The 18,497-nt window shown below is 45.6% G+C and overlaps 1 protein-coding gene across 1 annotated transcript in view; it reads left to right on the top strand.

Moving 5' to 3' along the window:
- The first annotated feature begins 416 nt into the window (after positions 1–416).
- LOC121582388 (calsenilin-like) overlaps positions 417–18,497 on the top strand; it is a 31,220-nt gene continuing 13,139 nt past the window's right edge. The window contains exons 1-2 of the mRNA XM_041898136.2: positions 417–618; positions 18,004–18,184. Coding sequence (XP_041754070.1) covers positions 559–618; positions 18,004–18,184 — 241 coding nt within the window. The 5' untranslated portion in view covers positions 417–558. The remainder of the gene's footprint in view (positions 619–18,003; positions 18,185–18,497) is intronic.

Below are 18,497 nucleotides of genomic sequence, written 5' to 3'. Positions count from 1 at the left end.
AAAATGGCTGCATTGGACCTTTAAATCCTGGTGATGTGTAAACTGTACATGTGTTCAATTGCACATAGCTTAACTCATCCACAGATTTAGGGATCTCAAGCTAAAATGTATCTTGTTCAAATAAATCTATGTTTCATCTGCTATAGGCTATGCATTCAGTTGTTTAGCCCTCATAACAGTCTACAATTTACATGTAACTTATCATAATGATCAGCAAAATTTGCAAAAGTCTCCTGAAAGAACAATAAAGTAAGATATCCCCAATGGGCTCAATGCAAATGTAGCTCCCTGTGGGATCAGCTTAACTGGGGAACAGATAGTTGGCCAGGTTTCGTTTGTGACTATCTTATGCTAGATTGGGTAAAACATTGTGCACGCGGTCAGAATTCAGACCAGGAAAACCCCACAGCGAGTTCAGGTCCACGGACAGCGCCCGAAAGAAGGCATACTGATGGTGCTCTCTCTCTCGTGCGGAGCTTTGAAATGAGCGAGTTGTTGTCTCACAGGTTACCGCTTACATCAGGATCCTAAGAACAGAAAGTGCGCGCGACTAGACGAATGCCTCAGAGCGGTTTACTGCAAAGAGCAAGAAATCAACACAACATCAACATCATGCAGGTAAATAAAAAAAGATAGCATGTATATTTTGTTGTTTTGTTTTAATTGTTGGAATAGCCTAAAGTTATTGCAAATTATGTCATAGAGTGGAAGCACACGAGTATTGTTGAATCAATCAAATGCAACAGTAACCTAACTGATTGATGATGCCATGGAAAATATGACATGTAAGCTGTTTGGTGTATGAAAAAAGTATGAAAATGTATGCACTCCGGATAAGAACGTCTGCTAAATGACCTAAATGTAAATGTAAAATGTGTCACTGATATTGTACCTCCTCTGACAATGATTTTATTCTATGCCATGTTGTGAAAATGGCTAGGGTCAACTTAATTATATTAATTCCTACCATTTGCAGTATTTTATGTCAGTAGCTTAATTGTGTTGTAACCATGTACTACTCAATTAATTAGGAGTATCAATTTCAAGCAGGCAATTACAATTTCATTTTTCAAGTTAAGCCATTGTCCAAAGGCAGGCATTCAGATATCACTTAATGTATTTAATCAACTAATGGTGTGCTTATTGATATATAGAGTAACTGACTGTTGTTCAAACCATTGTAGTAATTGTGCTAGACAGAAGTCTAGTAGCTGCAAAAAGCTATTTATTAATACAATAGCTGAGCTTGTTGCTGAAGTTGTAAGGTACAGTGGCTTGCACAAGTATTGACTTTGTAGAGCCACTTTTTGCAGAAATTACAGCTGCAAGTCTCTTGGGGTATGTCTCTATAAGCTTGGCACATGTAGCCACTGGGATTTTTGCCCATTCTTCAAGGCAAAACTGCTCCAGCTCCTTCAAGTTGGATGGGTTCCGCTGGTGTACAGCAATCTTTAAGTCATACCACAAATGCTTAAATGTTTCCCCTTTAACCACTTGAGTGTTGCTTTAGCAGTATGCTTAGGGTCATTGTCCTGCTGGAAGGTGAACCTCCGTCCCAGTCTCAAATCTCTGGAAGACTGAAACAGGTTTCCCTCAAAAATGTCCCTGTATTTAGCGCCATCCATCATTCCTTCAATTCTGACCAGTTTCCCAGTCCCTGCCGATGTAAAACATCCCCACAGCATGATGCTGCCACCACCATGCTTCACTGTGGGGATGGTGTTCTCGGGGTGGTGAGAGGTGTTGGGTTTAAGCCAGACATAACGTTTTCCTTGATAGCCAAAAAGCTCAATTTTAGTCTCATCTGACCAGAGTACCTTCTTCCATATGTTTGGGGAGTCTCCCACAAACGTGTTTGCTTATTTTTTTCTTTAAGCAATAGCTTTTTTCTGGCCACTCTTCCATAAAGCCCAACTCTGTGGAGTGTATGGCTTAAAGTGGTACTATGGACAGATCCTCCAATGTCCGCTGTGGAGCTTTGCAGTTCCTTCAGGGTTAACTTTGGTCTCTTTGTTGCCTCTCTGATGAATGCCCTCCTTGCCTGGTCCGTGAGTTTTGGTGGGCTGCCCTCTCTTGGCAGGTTTATTGTGGTGCCATATTCTTTAAATTTTTGAATAATGGATTTAATGGTGCTCCGTGGGATATTCAAAGTTTCTGATATTTTTTTATAACCCAACCATGATCTGTACTTCTCCACAACTTTGTCGCTGACCTGTTTGGAGAGCTCCTTGGTCTTCATGGTGCCGCTTGCTTGGTGGTGCCCCTTGCTTAGTGGTGTTGCAGACTCTGGGGCCTTTCAGAACAGGTGTATATATACTGAGATCATGTGACAGATCATGTGACACTTAGATTGCACACAGGTGGACTTTATTTAACTAATTATGTGACTTCTGAAGGTAATTGGTTGCACCACATCTTATTTAGGGGCTTCATAGCTAAGGGGGTGAATACATATGCACGCACCACTTTTCCGTTATTTATTTTGTATACTTTTTTGAAACAAGTTTATTTTTTTCATTTCACTTCACCAATTTGGACTATTTTGTGTATGTCCATTACATGAAATCCAAACAAAAATCCATTTAAATTACAGGTTGTAATGCAACAAAATAGGAAAAACGCCAAAGGGGATGAATACTTTTGCAAGGCACTGTAAATGGGGGATTCTTTCTCTCTTGAAGGTGCTCAGCATTCTGTCAGATACAGTATGTAGACATCACTCATTGCAGCTGCAGCTGGAATTTAATTAAGGTTTCAGCAGTTGCCCCACTGTTTTGAGCAATATGTTGAGATTTGACATTAAAACTATTTGGGTTAAGATGACTCCCTGGAGAAGCTCAATGTGTTTACTTGTTGATGTGCTAAAGGCTAATTGGAAAACAAACTGAAAAATATGGAGCTGAAATGTTATTTTGCTTTGAGGGAAAAACAGGTCAAGAAGTAGTTGCAAGTGCCCTCCAGTTAATACACTGTAAATAATGTATAATACACAACACAACCCCCCTGCATTATACAACACACACACACACACACAGTGATGCTTAACTGTTTGATATTTGAACACGTTTTTAGTTGTCTTTAAAGCAAATGCACAGATTTTGATTTAGACAAGAATCCATAAGTCAGGCATGCGTCTTCCAGAAGGGTGAGGGGACAGACATGCATTATCCCCTTGTCTTATGTAACAGTGACCTGACATGATGTTCTTTTCCAGCACTCATCTCTCAGCAGCTGTCCTATCGGGTGTGTCTACTGATGCATTACTGTACTTACTGAACTACATCAGTTCCTCTCTGGGACAAGATGTTGACTGTGTTACAAATCAGGCATTCTTTCAGGGAGTGAAAATGACAGAAAGCTCCACAGAAAGTGGCTGTTGAATAGGAATTTGTTCTGCAAACATTGATCTTAAGAATCCACTTAACAAATTTTGCAGGCAGTTTCACTAACTCCCAAATTGTAATTAAACATGTTCCTTGCTAGATTCACATTGGGAAAGAGAGAGGAGCCCTAGATCTTTGTGACCAGAGTGCAGGTAACAATAGAGAAAAGGTTGATGGAGGGGAATCAAGGAGGGAGGACATTATCATCAACCCAGTGATTAGGAGCACTGTGTTCTTTTTTGTTTACTCTCTCTCTGTCTCTCTCTCTCTCTCTCTCTCACTCTCTCTCACTCTCTCTCTATCTCGCTCTCTCAGGTTATTTGTGTCCACATATAGAGCCTATGGTGAGAGGTTTCTGCTTTTGTACAGAGCTTGTGGAACTAGCCCTGTGATGGATTCAGGGCCCATTAGTCTGTTTCAATTTGATTGATGGTCAGGAAAGTATCCAATGCTCAAGTTAATAATAGCGTATTTGTGAGGGGGAGGGCTCACACACCCAAATGTGAGCTGAAGAAAAGTAGTTGCATAATGAACATGAAGACACACTCCATTGCTCTAAGCAATGTCTTCTGCACAATGATGTATAGAACTGCAAGCCTTTGTACAGCATCCATTTGGTTTGTAGAGCATCCCTTCGAGACTTGCAGTCCAACCATAAAAATGTAGCATACACGTTTACAGTGCCTTCAGATAGTATACACACCCCTTGACTTTTTCCATATTTTGTTGTGTTACAAAGTGGGATTAAAATGGATTTAATTTTCATTTTTTTGTCAACGATCTACACAAAATACTCTGTAATGTGAAAGTGGATGAAACATCTTGATTACATAAGTATTCGACCCACTAAGTCAATACATGTTAGAATCCCCTTTGGCAGCGATTACAGCTGTGAGTCTTTCTGGGTAAGTCTCTAAGAGCTTTCCACACCTGGATTGTGCAACAGTTGCCCATTATTATTTTCAAAATTGGTGGTTGACCATTGTTAGACAACTATTTTCAGGTCTTGCCATAGATTTTCAAGTAGATTTAAGTCAAAACTATAACTCGGCCACTCAGGTACATTCAGGTACACACACTGTCTTCTTGGTAAGCAACTCCAGTGTAGATTTGGCCTTGTGTTTTAAGTTATTGTTCTGCTGAAAGGTGAATTAATCTCCCAGTGTCTGGTGGAAAGCAGACTGAACCAGGTTTTCCTCTAGGATTTTGCCTGTGCTTAGCTGTCAGAAGGTGCTGTGTGTAGATGTGGTGCAGGAAATCAAGCGCAGGACGCAGAAGCTCAGTCCAACAGACTTTAGTGATCCAACACTCCAAACGATCCAAAAGAGCCACAAGGCAAGCGATTACGCACACAGGCGTAAAACACACATGAAAATAAATAACGAGCACAACAAGTGCGAAAACCTCTCCAAAACAGAGGAGGAACGAAACACAGTCTAGTAGACAGTAAGAGCAATCACACATGCCACATGACTAACAAAACGAGAACTTATAGGACACACTAATGAACGCTAAACGATAACAGGTGTACAACATAAAGACAAAACCAAACGAACATCGAAACATACAACGGTGGCAGCTAGTACTCCGGGGACGACGACCGCCGAAGCCTGCCCGAGCAAGGAAGAGAGGCAGCCTCGGCCGAAACCGTGACAGTACCCCCCCCTTGACGCGCGGCTCCAGCCGTGCGCCGACCCCAGCCTCGGGGACGACCAGGAGGACGCGGAGCAGGGAGCGTCGGGTGACTATGATGAAACTCCGTCAGGAGAGACGGGTCCAAAATGTCCCTCCTCGGCACCCAGCACCGTTCCTCCGGGCCGTACCCCTCCCACTCCACGAGATATTGGAGACCCCCCATCCGACGTCTCGAGTCCAAGATGGACCGAACGGTGTACGCCGGCGCCCCCTCGATGTCCAATGGGGGCGGAGGAGTCTCTCTGATCTCATCGTCCTGGAGTGGACCAGCTACCACCGGCCTGAGAAGAGACAAATGGAACGAGGGGTTAATACGATAATCACTAGGCAGTGTAACACACCTCGTTCAACCTTCTCAGGACTTTAAACGGCCCCACAAACCGCCGACCCAGTTTCCGGCAGGGCAGGCGGAGGGGCAGGTTTCTGGTAGAGAGCCAGACTCGATCACCAGGTGCGTACACCGGCCCCTCACTGCGGTGGAGATCGGCGCTCGCTTTCTCACGACGGATGGCCCGCTGCAGGTGGACGTGAGCAGCGTTCCACGTCTCCTCCGAGCGCCGCACCCACTCATCCACCGCAGGAGCCTCGATCTGGCTCTGCTGCCATGGTGCCAGAACCGGCTGGTAACCTAACACACATTGGAAAGGGGTTAGGTTGGTTGAGGAGTGGCGGAGAGAGTTCTGGGCCATTTCTGCCCAGGCCACATACCCACTCCTCCGGCCGGCCCTGGCAATAAGATCTAAGAAACCTACCCACATCCTGGTTAACACGTTCCACCTGCCCATTACTCTCCGGATGGTAACCCGAGGTCAGGCTCACCGAGACCCCCAAACGCTCCATAAACGCCCTCCAGACTCTGGAAATGAACTGGGGACCTCAATCAGACACAATATCCTCGGGTACCCCGTAGTGCCGAAAAACGTGGGTGAATAGAGCTTCAGCGGTCTGTAGGGCAGTGGGAAGACCCGGCATTGGGAGCAGACGACAGGCCTTAGAGAACCGATCCACAACGACTAGTATAGTAGTATTCCCCTGCGAGGGGGGAAGGTCTGTGACAAAGTCCACCGAGAGGTGAGACCATGGTCGTTGTGGAACGGGCAGGGGTTGTAACTTACCCCTAGGCAGATGTCTAGGCGCCTTACACTGGGCGCACACCGAGCAGGAGGAGACATAAACCCTCACATCCCTGGCTAACGTTGGCCACCAGTACTTAGCGCTAAGGCAGTGCACTGTCCGGCCAATACCAGGATGTCCAGAGGAGGGTGACGTGTGAGCCCAAAAAATTAATCGATCCCGAACCTCGAGCGGAACGTACGTCCGACCCTCCGGGCACTGTGGAGGACTAGGGTCGGTACGCAACGCCCGCTCGATTTCAGCATCGACCTCCCACACTACCCGTGCCACCAGACAAGACTCCGGCAGGATGGGGGTGGGCTCAACGGACCTCTCCTCCGTGTCATACCGCCGAGACAGTGCGTCTGCCTTACCGTTCTGGGACCCAGGGATGTACGTGATCTTAAATACGAACCGGGCTAAAAACATGTTCCACCGCGCCTGGCGAGGGTTCAGTCTCCTAGCCGCCCGGATGTACTCCAGGTTACGGTGGTCAGTCAAAATGAGAAAAGGGTGTTGAGCCCCCTCAAGCCAATGCCTCCACACCTTTAGGGCCTGTACCACGGCTAACAGCTCCCTGTCCCCTACGTCATAATTTCGCTCCGCCGGGCTGAGCTTTTTGGAGTAAAAAGCACAGGGGCGGAGTTTAGGTGGCGTGCCGGACCGTTGCGAAAGTATGGCCCCTATACCGGCCTCGGATGCGTCAACCTCTACCTGAAATGGTAAAGCGGGATCCGGATGCGCCAGCACCGGAGCCGAAGTAAACAGGTCCTTCAGTTTCCCAAAAGCCCTGTCCGCCTCGGCTGACCACTGCAAACGCACCGGACCCCCCTTCAGCAGAGACGTTATGGGATCTGCCACCTGTCCAAAACCCCGGATAAACCTCCGGTAGTAATTTGCAAACCCCAAAAACTGCTGCACCTCTTTTACAGTGGTTGGAGTTTGCCAATTACGCACGGCTGACACCCGGTCAACCTTCATCTTCACCCCTGACGCAGACAACTGATAACCCAAAAAGGAGATCGACTCCTGGAAAAACAGACATTTCTCTGCCTTGACATACAGGTCGTGCTCCAACAGCCTCCTCAACACTCGGCGCACCAGGGCTACATGCTCGGCTCGGGTAGAAGAGTACACAAGAATGTCATCAATGTACACGACCACCCCCTGCCCCAGCATGTCCCTGAAGATCTCATCCACGAAGGATTGGAAGACTGAAGGAGCGTTCATCAACCCGTATGGCATGACGAGATACTCGTAATGACCTGAGGTGGTACTAAACGCTGTCTTCCATTCATCGCCCCCTCTAATACGCACCAAGTTGTATGTGCTCCTGAGATCTAGTTTTGTGAAGAAACGCGCCCCGTGCAATGATTCCGTCATAGTCGCAATCAGAGGGAGTGGATAACTGTATTTCACTGTGATCTGATTGAGACTACGGTAATCAATGCACGGGCGTAATCCTCCATCCTTTTTCTTCACAAAAAAGAAGCTCGAGGACGCAGGGGAAGTGGATGGCCGTATGTATCCCTGTCTCAGAGATTCGTCTATGTAAGTCTCCATAGCTCTCTTCTCCTCTTGAGACAGAGGATACACATGGCTCCGTGGGAGTGCTGCTCCTGCCTGGAGGTCTATCGCACAATCTCCCTGCCTATGAGGAGGCAACTGCGTCGCCCTCGATTTACTGAACACGATCGCCAAATCCTCATACTCAGGGGGAATGTGCAGTGCGGGCACCTGGTTTGGACTCTCCACCGATGTCGCCCCCACGGAAACACCTAGACATCGCCCCACACATTGGGCAGACCACTCCATAAGAGCCCTCTCTTGCCACGAAATGGAAGGATTATGGGTACTCAACCAGGGAATTCCCAGCACCACCGGATACGCAGGAGAGTCGATCAGATATAGCTGGATCGTCTCCTCATGACCCCCCTGCGTACACATCCTACGTGGCACTGTGACCTCCCTGATTAACCCCGATCCCAACGGACGGCTATCTAGGGCATGCACGGGGAATGGGACGTCAACCGGAAGAAGGGGAATCCCTAATTCTACACAAAATTTACGATCAACAAAATTCCCAGCCGCGCCTGAATCTACTAGCGCCTTATGCTGGGAATGAGGTGCAACCTGTGGAAATCGCACAGGTATACAGAAGTGCACAACAGAGAGCTCTGGGTAAGTGGGACGCCTACTCACCTGGAAGGACTCCCCAGTGCGGGGTCTGCCGTCTTCTCCCCTAGGAGACCCTCCCCAGCACCTGGCCGCGGTGTGTCCTCCACGGCCACAGTTGGTGCAGGGGATGGCCCCCCTCGTGCTCCGACCCCTCCTCTCTCTAGCGCCAGCACCCCCGAGCTCCATCGGGCTCGGCTCGGAGGTGCTGGAGGGTGGAATGGACGAACCCCACTCGGGACGTCCGCGGGTGGCCAGCAGGGTGTCCAGCCGGATGGACATGTCCACCAACTGGTCGAACGTGAGGCTGGTATCCCTGCAGGCCAGCTCACGACGGACGTCCTCCCGTAGACTACAACGGTAGTGATCTATGAGGGCCCGCTCATTCCACCCTGCATCCGCCGCTAGAGTTCGGAATTCCAACGCGAACTCCTGGGCGCTCCTCTTCCCCTGCCGGAGGTAGAATAGACGCTCCCCCGCCGCTTTCCCCTCAGGTGGATGGTCAAACACGGCCCTGAAGCGGCGGGAGAACTCCGAGTATGTGATCGTGGAGGCATCTATCCTCCTCCACTCGGCGTTGGCCCATTCCAACGCTTTGCCAGTGAGACAGGAGATGAGGGCGGAGACGCTCTCGTGCCCCGAGGGCGCCGGGTGTACGGTGGCCAGGTATAATTCCACCTGCAGGAGGAACCCCTGACACCCGGCAGCGTTGCCCTCATATGCCCTCGGGAGCGAGAGCCGAATCCCACCGTGTTCCGGAGCTTGAAAGGGCGGACTGGCCGATGGTGAGGGCAAGGTAGGTGGAGCTGCGGGTGCCCCTCTGTTCTCCCATCGTTGCAGGGTGTTTATCACGTCCTGAAGGGCGGTCCCGATCCGAAGGATCTGGTCGTTCTGCTCGCGGACGCGCTCCTCCAGTGACTCAGGTGCGGCTGCGGCTTCTGCTGATTCCATCGTGATGTGTGATTCTGTCAGAAGGTGCTGTGTGTAGATGTGGTGCAGGAAATCAAGCGCAGGACGCAGAAGCTCAGTCCAACAGACTTTAGTGATCCAACACTCCAAACGATCCAAAAGAGCCACAAGGCAAGCGATTACGCACACAGGCGTAAAACACACATGAAAATAAATAACGCGCACAACAAGTGCGAAAACCTCTCCAAAACAGAGGAGGAACGAAACACAGTCTAGTAGACAGTAAGAGCAATCACACATGCCACATGACTAACAAAACGAGAACTTATAGGACACACTAATGAACGCTAAACGATAACAGGTGTACAACATAAAGACAAAACCAAACGAACATCGAAACATACAACGGTGGCAGCTAGTACTCCGGGGACGACGACCGCCGAAGCCTGCCCGAGCAAGGAAGAGAGGCAGCCTCGGCCGAAACCGTGACATTAGCTCTATTACGATTTCTTTTTTATCCTGAAAAACTCCCCAGTCTTTAATGATTACAAACATACCCATAACATGATGCAGCCACCACTATGCTTGAAAATATGGAGAGTGGTACTCAGTAATGTGTTCTATTGGATTTGCCCCAACGTAACACTTTGTATTCAGGACAAAAAGTGAATTGCTTTGCAGTATTACTTTAGTGTCTTGTTGCAAACAGGATGCATGTTTTGGAATATTTGTATTCTGTACAGGCTTTGTTCTTTTCACTCTGTCAATTATGTTAGTATTGTGGAGTAACTACAATGTTGTTGATCCATCCTCAATTTTCTCCTATTTACATTTTACGTCATTTAGCAGACGCTCTTATCCAGAGCGACTTACAGTTAGTGCATACATTATTATTTTTTATTTTCATACTGGCCCCCCGTGGGAATCGAACCCACAACCCTGGCGTTGCAAACGCCATGCTCTACCAACTGAGCTACCTCCCTGCCGGCCATTCCCTCCCCTACCCTGGATGACGCTGGGCCAATTGTGCGCCGCCCCATTGGTCTCCCGGTTGCGGCCGGCTACAGCAGAGCCTGGATCACAGAGCCTGGACCTCCTATCACAGCTATTAAACTCTGTAACTGTTTTAAAGTCACCATTGGCCTCATGGTGAAATCCCTGAGCAGTTTCCTTCCTCTCTGGCAACTGAGTTAGGAAGGACGCCTGTATCTTTGTAGTGACTGGGTGTACGGATACACCATCCAAAGTGTAATGAATAACTTTTCCATGCTCAAATGGATATTCAATGTCTTTTTTTTTTTTCTTTTTTTACCCATCTACCAATAGGTGCCCTTCTTTACGAGGCATTGGAAAACCTCCCTGGTCTATGTGGTTGAATCAGTGTTTTTAATGAATTGGTAAACATTTTGAAATACACTACCGGTCAAAGGTTTTAGAACACCTACTCATTCAAGGGTTTTTCTTTATTTTTACTATTTTCTACATTGTATAATAATAGTGAAGACATCAAAACTTTGAAATAACAAATATGGAATCATGTAGTAAACAAAAAAGTGTTAAACAAATATGTTTTATATTTGAGATTCTTCAAATAGCCACCCTTTGCTTTGATGACAGCTTTGCATGCTCTTGGCATTCTCTCAACCAGCTTCACCTGGAATGCTTTTCCAACAGTCTTGAAGGAGTTCCCACATATGCTGAGCACTTGTTGGCTGCTTTTCCTTCACTCTGCGGTCGGACTCATCCCAAACCATCACAATTTGGTTGAAGTCGGGGGATTGTGGAGGCCAGGTCATCTGATGCAGCACTCCATCACTCTTCTAATTGGTAAAATAGCCCTTACACAGCCTGGAGGTGTGTTGGGTCATTGTCCTGTTGAAAACCAAATTATAGTCCCATTAAGCTCAAACCAGATGCGATGGCGTATCGCTGCAGAATGCTGTGGTAGCCATGCTGGTTAAGTGTGCCTTGAATTCTAAATAAATCACAGACAGTGTCACCAGCAAATAACCCCCACACCATAACACCACCTCCTCCATTCTTTACGGTGGGAAATACACATGTGGAGATCATCCATTCACCCACACCGTGTCTCACAAAGACACGGCAGTTGGAACCAATTTGGACTCCAAACCAAAGGACACATTTCCACCGGTCAAATGTCCATTGCTCGTGTTTCTTGGTCCAAGCAAGTCTCTTATTATTATTTGTGTCCTTTAGTAGTGGTTTCTCTTTGCAGCAATTCAACCACAAAGGCCTGATTCACACAGTCTCCTATGAACAGTTGATGTTGAGATGTGTCTGTTACTTGAACTCTGTGAAGCATTTATTTTGCCTGCAATTTCTGAGGCTGGTAACTCTAATGAACTTATCCTCTGCAACAGAGGTAACTCTGGGTCTTCCTTTCCTGTGGCGGTCCTCATGAGAGCCAGTTTCATCATAGCGCTTGATGGTTTTTACGACTGCACTTGAAGAAACTTTCCTGTTCACAACACAACTGATCGGCTCAAACGCATTAAGAAGGAAAGAAATTCCAGAATACAGGTGACTACCTCATGAAGCTGGTTGAGAGAATGCCGAATGTACAAAGCTGTCATCAAGGCAAACAGTGGCTATTTTGATTTGTTTAACGCTTTTTTGGTTACTACATGATTCCATATGTGTTATTTCATAGTTTTGATGTCTTCACTATTATTCTACAATGTAGAAAATAGTAAAAAATAAAGAAAAACCCTTGAATGAGTAGGTGTTCTAAAACTTCTGGACTGAAAACCCACAGGACGGTAGATCTCCGGGAAGAGGGTTGGGCAGCCCTGGTGTACATAATTCCACTTTGACATTATGGGGTTGTCACGCCTGCTCCCGCTCCCCATCCCTGGCGCTAGAGGGCGCCAGGCTGCCCATCATTACGCACACCTGTCACCATCCTTACGCGCATCAGCGCTTCATTGGACTCACCTGAACTTCATCACGGCTTAATTACCTCTCCTATATCTGTCTGTTCCTCTGTTTGATCCCGGTGTCAGCATTAATGTAATTATGTTTCCCCTGTCCAGACGCTGTCCGTGTTTTGTTTCATGTCTGTTTATATTAAATGTTAACTCCCTGTACCTGCTTCTCATCTCCCAGCGTCTGTCCTTACAGGGGTATTGTGTGTAGGCCAGTGACAAATCTAAATATATTCCATTTTAAATTCAGGCTGTAACACATCAAACTGTGGAAAAAGTCAAGGGGTGTGAATACTTTCTGAAGGCACTGTATCTTGGGACCGTCCACAAAACCAACGAGGGAGCGTTATGTAAATGATAACCATTTTCACTGTAGTTGTACTGTATTTTGATTGTGAGACACAGTGCATCTGCGATACAGTGCACAGAGAGCATATTTAATACAATATAATAATAGTGCTCTGAGATACAGTGCATCCCTCTATGACAATCAGCTGATCCCAGCTGTTCCATGCAGCCAGGCATGATAAGCACAATGGAACCCTAGAGCAGATGTCCCCACCCTAGGGGGTGCGGGGCACCAAAGTCTTGTGTGGGGTACGCGGGACCTTGCTTGATTTGATTTTTTTATTTGTATTTTTTCAATTCGCGATTTAGACCGATCTAAAACAACACATGCATTTGTGATGCTTCAGGCTAGAAACAAGCAGTAAATGCCAGAGGAAAATGCTACTCTGAAGCACATGGGAACATCAGATGGGTTTGTCTCTATGACAGAAGCTGAGCTACAACCATCTAGTCGAGGAGTCAAAGAAATTGGACTTTGCTTGGGAAGTAATCTTATGTGTGACTCTGTTGCTATCAATTAATCTATTGAGGGTTCATATTAATTATCATAATAAAAACATATTTAGTAGCGGAATAACATTTTGGGAAATCGGGTCTAGACGTTTTCCTTATTTATTATTATTATCATAAAATATACTATCTAAAATATGTCATGAGTCTTGTTAAACTAAGTAATTGAAGGAAATTAGCTTCAAACCCCTCAAATTGAACAAAATGAAGCTGGTGGTGTATTTAATATAGGCTATCTCAATAGAGGGGGGGCTGGCGTGACATTTTTGAAATGTGAAAAAGGGGGCCCTGGCGAAAAAAGGTTTGGAACCCCCTGGTCTGTGATTTACCACCCAGCAGCACTGTACCCTGAAGCTTCTCAACTGCTGGCCCCTTTCTCACCAAACAACACAAAACCGGAATAAATAGTTACAATTGCTTGGGAAATATGTAAAAGCAGCTTTTTCCCCAAAGTTCACATAATACAGTAGTTGAGGAACCCCTCGGGCCTGTAGATCTAAACAGAAAGAATTTCATACATTGCAATTTCAGACTCGGAGGACACTTAGATAAGATTCAAAAGTAACCACACTGTTGCTTATATAGGATTATTCATTGAACAATTCATCCAGGCAAATAAAATATAAAAATGTTTCCCCTTTTCTCACCTGTCGTGAAATCTGCTTTAGCTTGCCAATAGGAGAAAAGGAAGCAGGATCGATTGAGAGAGGAAGAGACATCTTGGAGGAGTGTATGGGGACTATGGAGGCTATTTTAAGTATTTCTATAAGAGAGCGAAAATGTATTTGCTTGTCCAAGTGTATGTATTATGTAATATATAAACATTTCTCCCACAAGAAAAGGTCCCTTGTGCACTGTCCTTAGATAAAGGCCAAAAAGGTACCGTAAACTGTACTGTAGTTATCCAGGTCAGGGCAGGGAAAGTTCATCTTTAGGGCTTGTGATCACCCAGCCAATCTGTATTTAGCAGTCCTGTTATGGGCCAGTTCTACTGGAGCGGTGAGTGTACCATCTCACTGTGATCCATGACAAGAGAAGAAGGATGCTGTATCTGTGTTGCCTGTCAATGAGCTCTGTGTACTCTGTGTTCTCCTACTCTGTCAGGACTAAGGGAGAGGCTTCAAGTTCCACACACACAGGGAGAAAGAGGGGCTGACAATGAAGAGGGCATGTGTAGGAGACATATCTGGTGATCAGCAGATGGTGCAGTCGCCCGCAGTGTGCATGATGAGTTGGATTATTAAGGGAGGATAGTTAAACCCTGCTGCATTTCACACATGGCTGGCTGTCAGGCTAAACGTTAATAATGTAGTACTGTGTATGCCAGGGCCTATAATCATCCACTGTTGAGATGACATACACTGAGTATACAAAACATTTCCATGACATAGACTGACCAGGTGAATCCAGGTGAAAGCTATGATCCCTTATTGATGTCATTTGTTAAATCCACTTCAATCAGTGAGGATGAAGGGAAGGAGGTGGGTTAAAGAAGGATTTTTATGCCTTGAGACAATTGAGACATGGATTGTGTATGTGTGCCATTCAGAGGGTGAATGGGCAAGACAAAATATTTAAGTGCCTTTGAACAGGGTATGGTAGTAGGTGCCAGGCGCACTGGTTTGTGTCAAGAACTGCAACGCTGCTGGGTTTTTCACACTCAACAGTTTCCCGTGTGTATCAAGAATGGTCCACCACCCAAAGGACATCCAGCCAACTTGACACAACTGTGGCATTGGAGTCAACATGGGCTGGCATCCCTGTTGAACGCTTTCAACACCTTGTAGAGTCCATGCCCCGACGAATTGAGGCTTTCCTGAGGGCAAAAGGGCAACTCAATATTAGGAAGGTGTTCCTAATGTTTTCTACACTCAGTGTATACTGTATTGTTGACAGTGTGTTTGAAGAATAGTGGTCAACGTGATCAATAAGGAGAACAGTGGCTGCAGAGCAATGTGGGCAAACCATTTCCCCTGCATGCATATCATGTACCAACCCTTCCTGGATTCGATGCCATGAAGCCAGCGTAAGCAAGAAGCTGCATTCGTTTAACGCTCAGGAGGCGACAGTTGACGCCATGTTTCAGGGTAGTCATTTGAGGGTGGTGTGGGGGTGGGGGTGTGTGTGTTTGGGTGGGTTTGTGTGCGTGTTTGGGTGGTTTTGGGATGGTCTCTCTTGTATATGTCCTGGTGTTTAACACATGGCTGGTAATCAGTGTTTAACACATGGCTGGTACTCATCCCCACCATGGTGGCTGACTCTGATCTTTTATTGCTGCTGTTTTAAGGAGTGTGAATTATTGAGTGAGTTCCTCAAGGCTCTGTGCGCCATGGCTTCCTTTCATATTCAAATAGGAGATGAGGAGATTACGAGGGGGCTGGGAATCTCCTTCGATATTTCGCTCCATTCTCTCTTCAAACACCGTAACAAAACAAGAACGCATGCCCATGCACACACACAAACACACACACACATTAACAGAGAATACCATACACATAGTCACACACATACAATACACTATAGTACACACCCATACATACTAGTGGGCCTTCCATTCCCCATCAATCCAGGGGTGATAAAGCTTCCTCTTTCCTCATCTCCATTTCTTCATCCCTGTCATCCTACAGCCCATCCTCCTCTTTTCTTCATCCCTGTCGTCCTATAGCCCATCCTCCTCTTTTCTTCATCCCTGTCGTCCTACAGCCCATCCTCCTCTTTTCTTCATCCCTGTCGTCCTACAGCCCATCCTCCTCTTTTCTTCATCCCTGTCGTCCTACAGCCCATCCTCCTCTTTTCTTCATCCCTGTCGTCCTACAGCCCATCCTCCTCTTTTCTTCATCCCTGTCATCCTACAGCCCATCCTCCTCCTTTCTTCTGTCACAGCATCCTGTATTTCTTCAGCCTCTGTGAATTGACTGTAACTTTGATATGTGATTCCATTTGATCACATTGGATTTATAACTATGCACATTCCATTGTTTTATCACGCTTCATTTTAACTTCTAACGAGACAATGTTGCTAGGTAATGCGTAGGTGGCTATTTGAAAGAATTGACAACTTTAAAGGAAAATTCCACCCCAAAACTATCTTTTGGTATTTTTTTCATTTTGTTGTGTTACAGCCTGAATTAAAAATGGATAAAAAATATTTTCAAAATCACCCATCACACAATACCCAATAATGAAAAAGTTAAAACATGTTTTTAGACATTTTTACAAATGTATTGAAAATAAAATACAGAAATATCTAATTTACATAAGTATTCACACCCCTGAGTCAATACTTTGTAGAAGCACCTTTGGCAGCAGTCTTTCTTAGTAAGTCTCTAAAAGTTTCCACACCTGGATTGTGCAATATTTGCCCATTATTCTTCAAAAAACCTCTTCAAGCTCTGTCAAATTGGTTGTTGATCATTGCTAGACAACCATTTTCAGGTCTTGCCATAGATTTTCAAGTAGATTTAAGTCAAAACTATAACTTGGCCAATCAGGAACATTTACTGTCTTCTTGGTAAGCAACTCCAGTCTAGTTTTGGCCTTGTTTTTTAGGTTATTCTCCTGCTGAAAGGTGAATTCATCTCCCAGTGTCTGGTGGAAAGCAGGCTGAACCAGGTTTTCCTCTAGGATTTTGCCTGTGCTTAGCTCCATTCCATTTCTTTTTTATACTGAAAAACTCCCCAGTCCTTAATGATTACAAGTATAGCCATAACATGATGCAGCCACCACTATGCTTGAAAATATGGGGAGTGGTACTCAGTAATGTGTTCTATTGGATTTGCCCCAAACATAACACTTTGTATTCAGGACAAACAGTTAATTGATTTGCCAAATGTTTTGCAGTATTACTTTAGTGCCTTGTTGCAAACAGGATGCATGTTTTGGAATATTTATATTCTGTCCAGGCTTCCTTCTTTTCACTCTATCAATTAGGTTAGTATTGTAGAGTAACTACAATGTTGTTGATCCATCCTCAGATGTCTCCTATCACAGCCATTAAAATCTGTGGCCTTGTGGTTCGAGTGTCCACCCTGATGTTGGGAGTTCGATCCCCGGCCGAGTCACACCAAAGGCTGTAAAAATGGGACCTGATGTGTCTCTGCTGCTTGGTACTCAGCATTAAGGAGATAGATTGTTTGATATTGAAAGAAAATGAAATCCTCGAGCCGACTAGGTGAAAAATCTGTCGATGTGCCCTTGAGCAAGGCACTTTACCCTAATTGCTCCTGTAAGTCGCTCTGGATAAGAGTTTCTGCTAAATGACTAAAATGTAAATGTAAATAAGAGCGTCTGCTAAATGACAACAACAAAAATAGCCCTGCGATAGACTAGCGTCCTGTCCAAGGGGTGTACTTGTACATCACATGCCAAGGCTTGTGCAAGGCTACTTATAACAAAGTGGTTGAATACTTATTGACTCAAGACATTTCAGCTTTACATTTTTTATTAACTTTCGAAAAACATAATTCCACTTTGACATTATGGGGTATTGACAAAAAAATCTCAATTGAATCAATTTTAAATTCAGGCTGTAACACAACAAAATGTAGAAACAGTCCAGTGGTGTGAATAATTTCTGAAGTCTCTGTATAACCTTCGAATTACAGCCGCTATGATGCATTTTTCAAAAACGCAGAATCATACAGTGTGATGCAAAATGCATGGACTATATTCATGAAACAAAAAGTGGAATTTTCCTTTAAGTCTGCTTAGGAATGGCTTATTTTTTTTATTTTTTTTTATGCAGGGTTCTTTGTACACTCATGTTCTTTCCTTAATATCATGTTCTCTCTCTTCCTCCCACTCTCTGTCCAGCCCATGCGTTCTCCTCTGTGCATCCTCTAACCCTTCTGTACCAACAGTCTTCTCTGTAGTGACCTTACCCCTCTCTCTGTCATCTGTTAACCCAGTTCTGTATCCCCCAGGCTGATGGAAAGGGAGTGGACGGTGGCCTGCTGCCTGACGCCAACGGGAAGGAACCCAACCCGGGAGGACAGAGGGAGGACAGAGAGAAATGGCAGAAGCCCCGGATCACTCGTAAATCTCTGATGAAGTGCTGCCTCGTCAAATGGATCATCGACAGCACAACAAACACTCAGGGGCCAGGTAGGTCAGGGACAGAGCTGAACTAACATGAGGCTCAGTCATCTCAGCCACAGTGTTGTATGTGTTCTTCCCTGTGTGGGCTAGCTGGGGTGGAGTGAAGATGAAGGCAGAGGAGAGGGGGAGGGGATGCAGGTAAGATTAATTTTAATGCATCTACCCCATTTTATAGGACTATATTTAAAACTCTATCATCTCTCTTGCTGTCTCTCAGTGGACTTCTACTGCCCTAGCATGTCTTCTCTTTGTGTCACTTCAGTATACCAGCCAATCGCTCTATCAATAAATCACCAGTCATCTCTCACTGGAGGGAAGC

Source organism: Coregonus clupeaformis, chromosome 15 (genome assembly GCF_020615455.1).
Source record: "Coregonus clupeaformis isolate EN_2021a chromosome 15, ASM2061545v1, whole genome shotgun sequence".
Classification (NCBI taxonomy): Eukaryota; Metazoa; Chordata; class Actinopteri; order Salmoniformes; family Salmonidae; genus Coregonus; species Coregonus clupeaformis.
The sequence above is the reverse complement of the archived record's forward strand: the minus strand, read 5'-3'. Positions and strand labels throughout refer to the sequence as shown.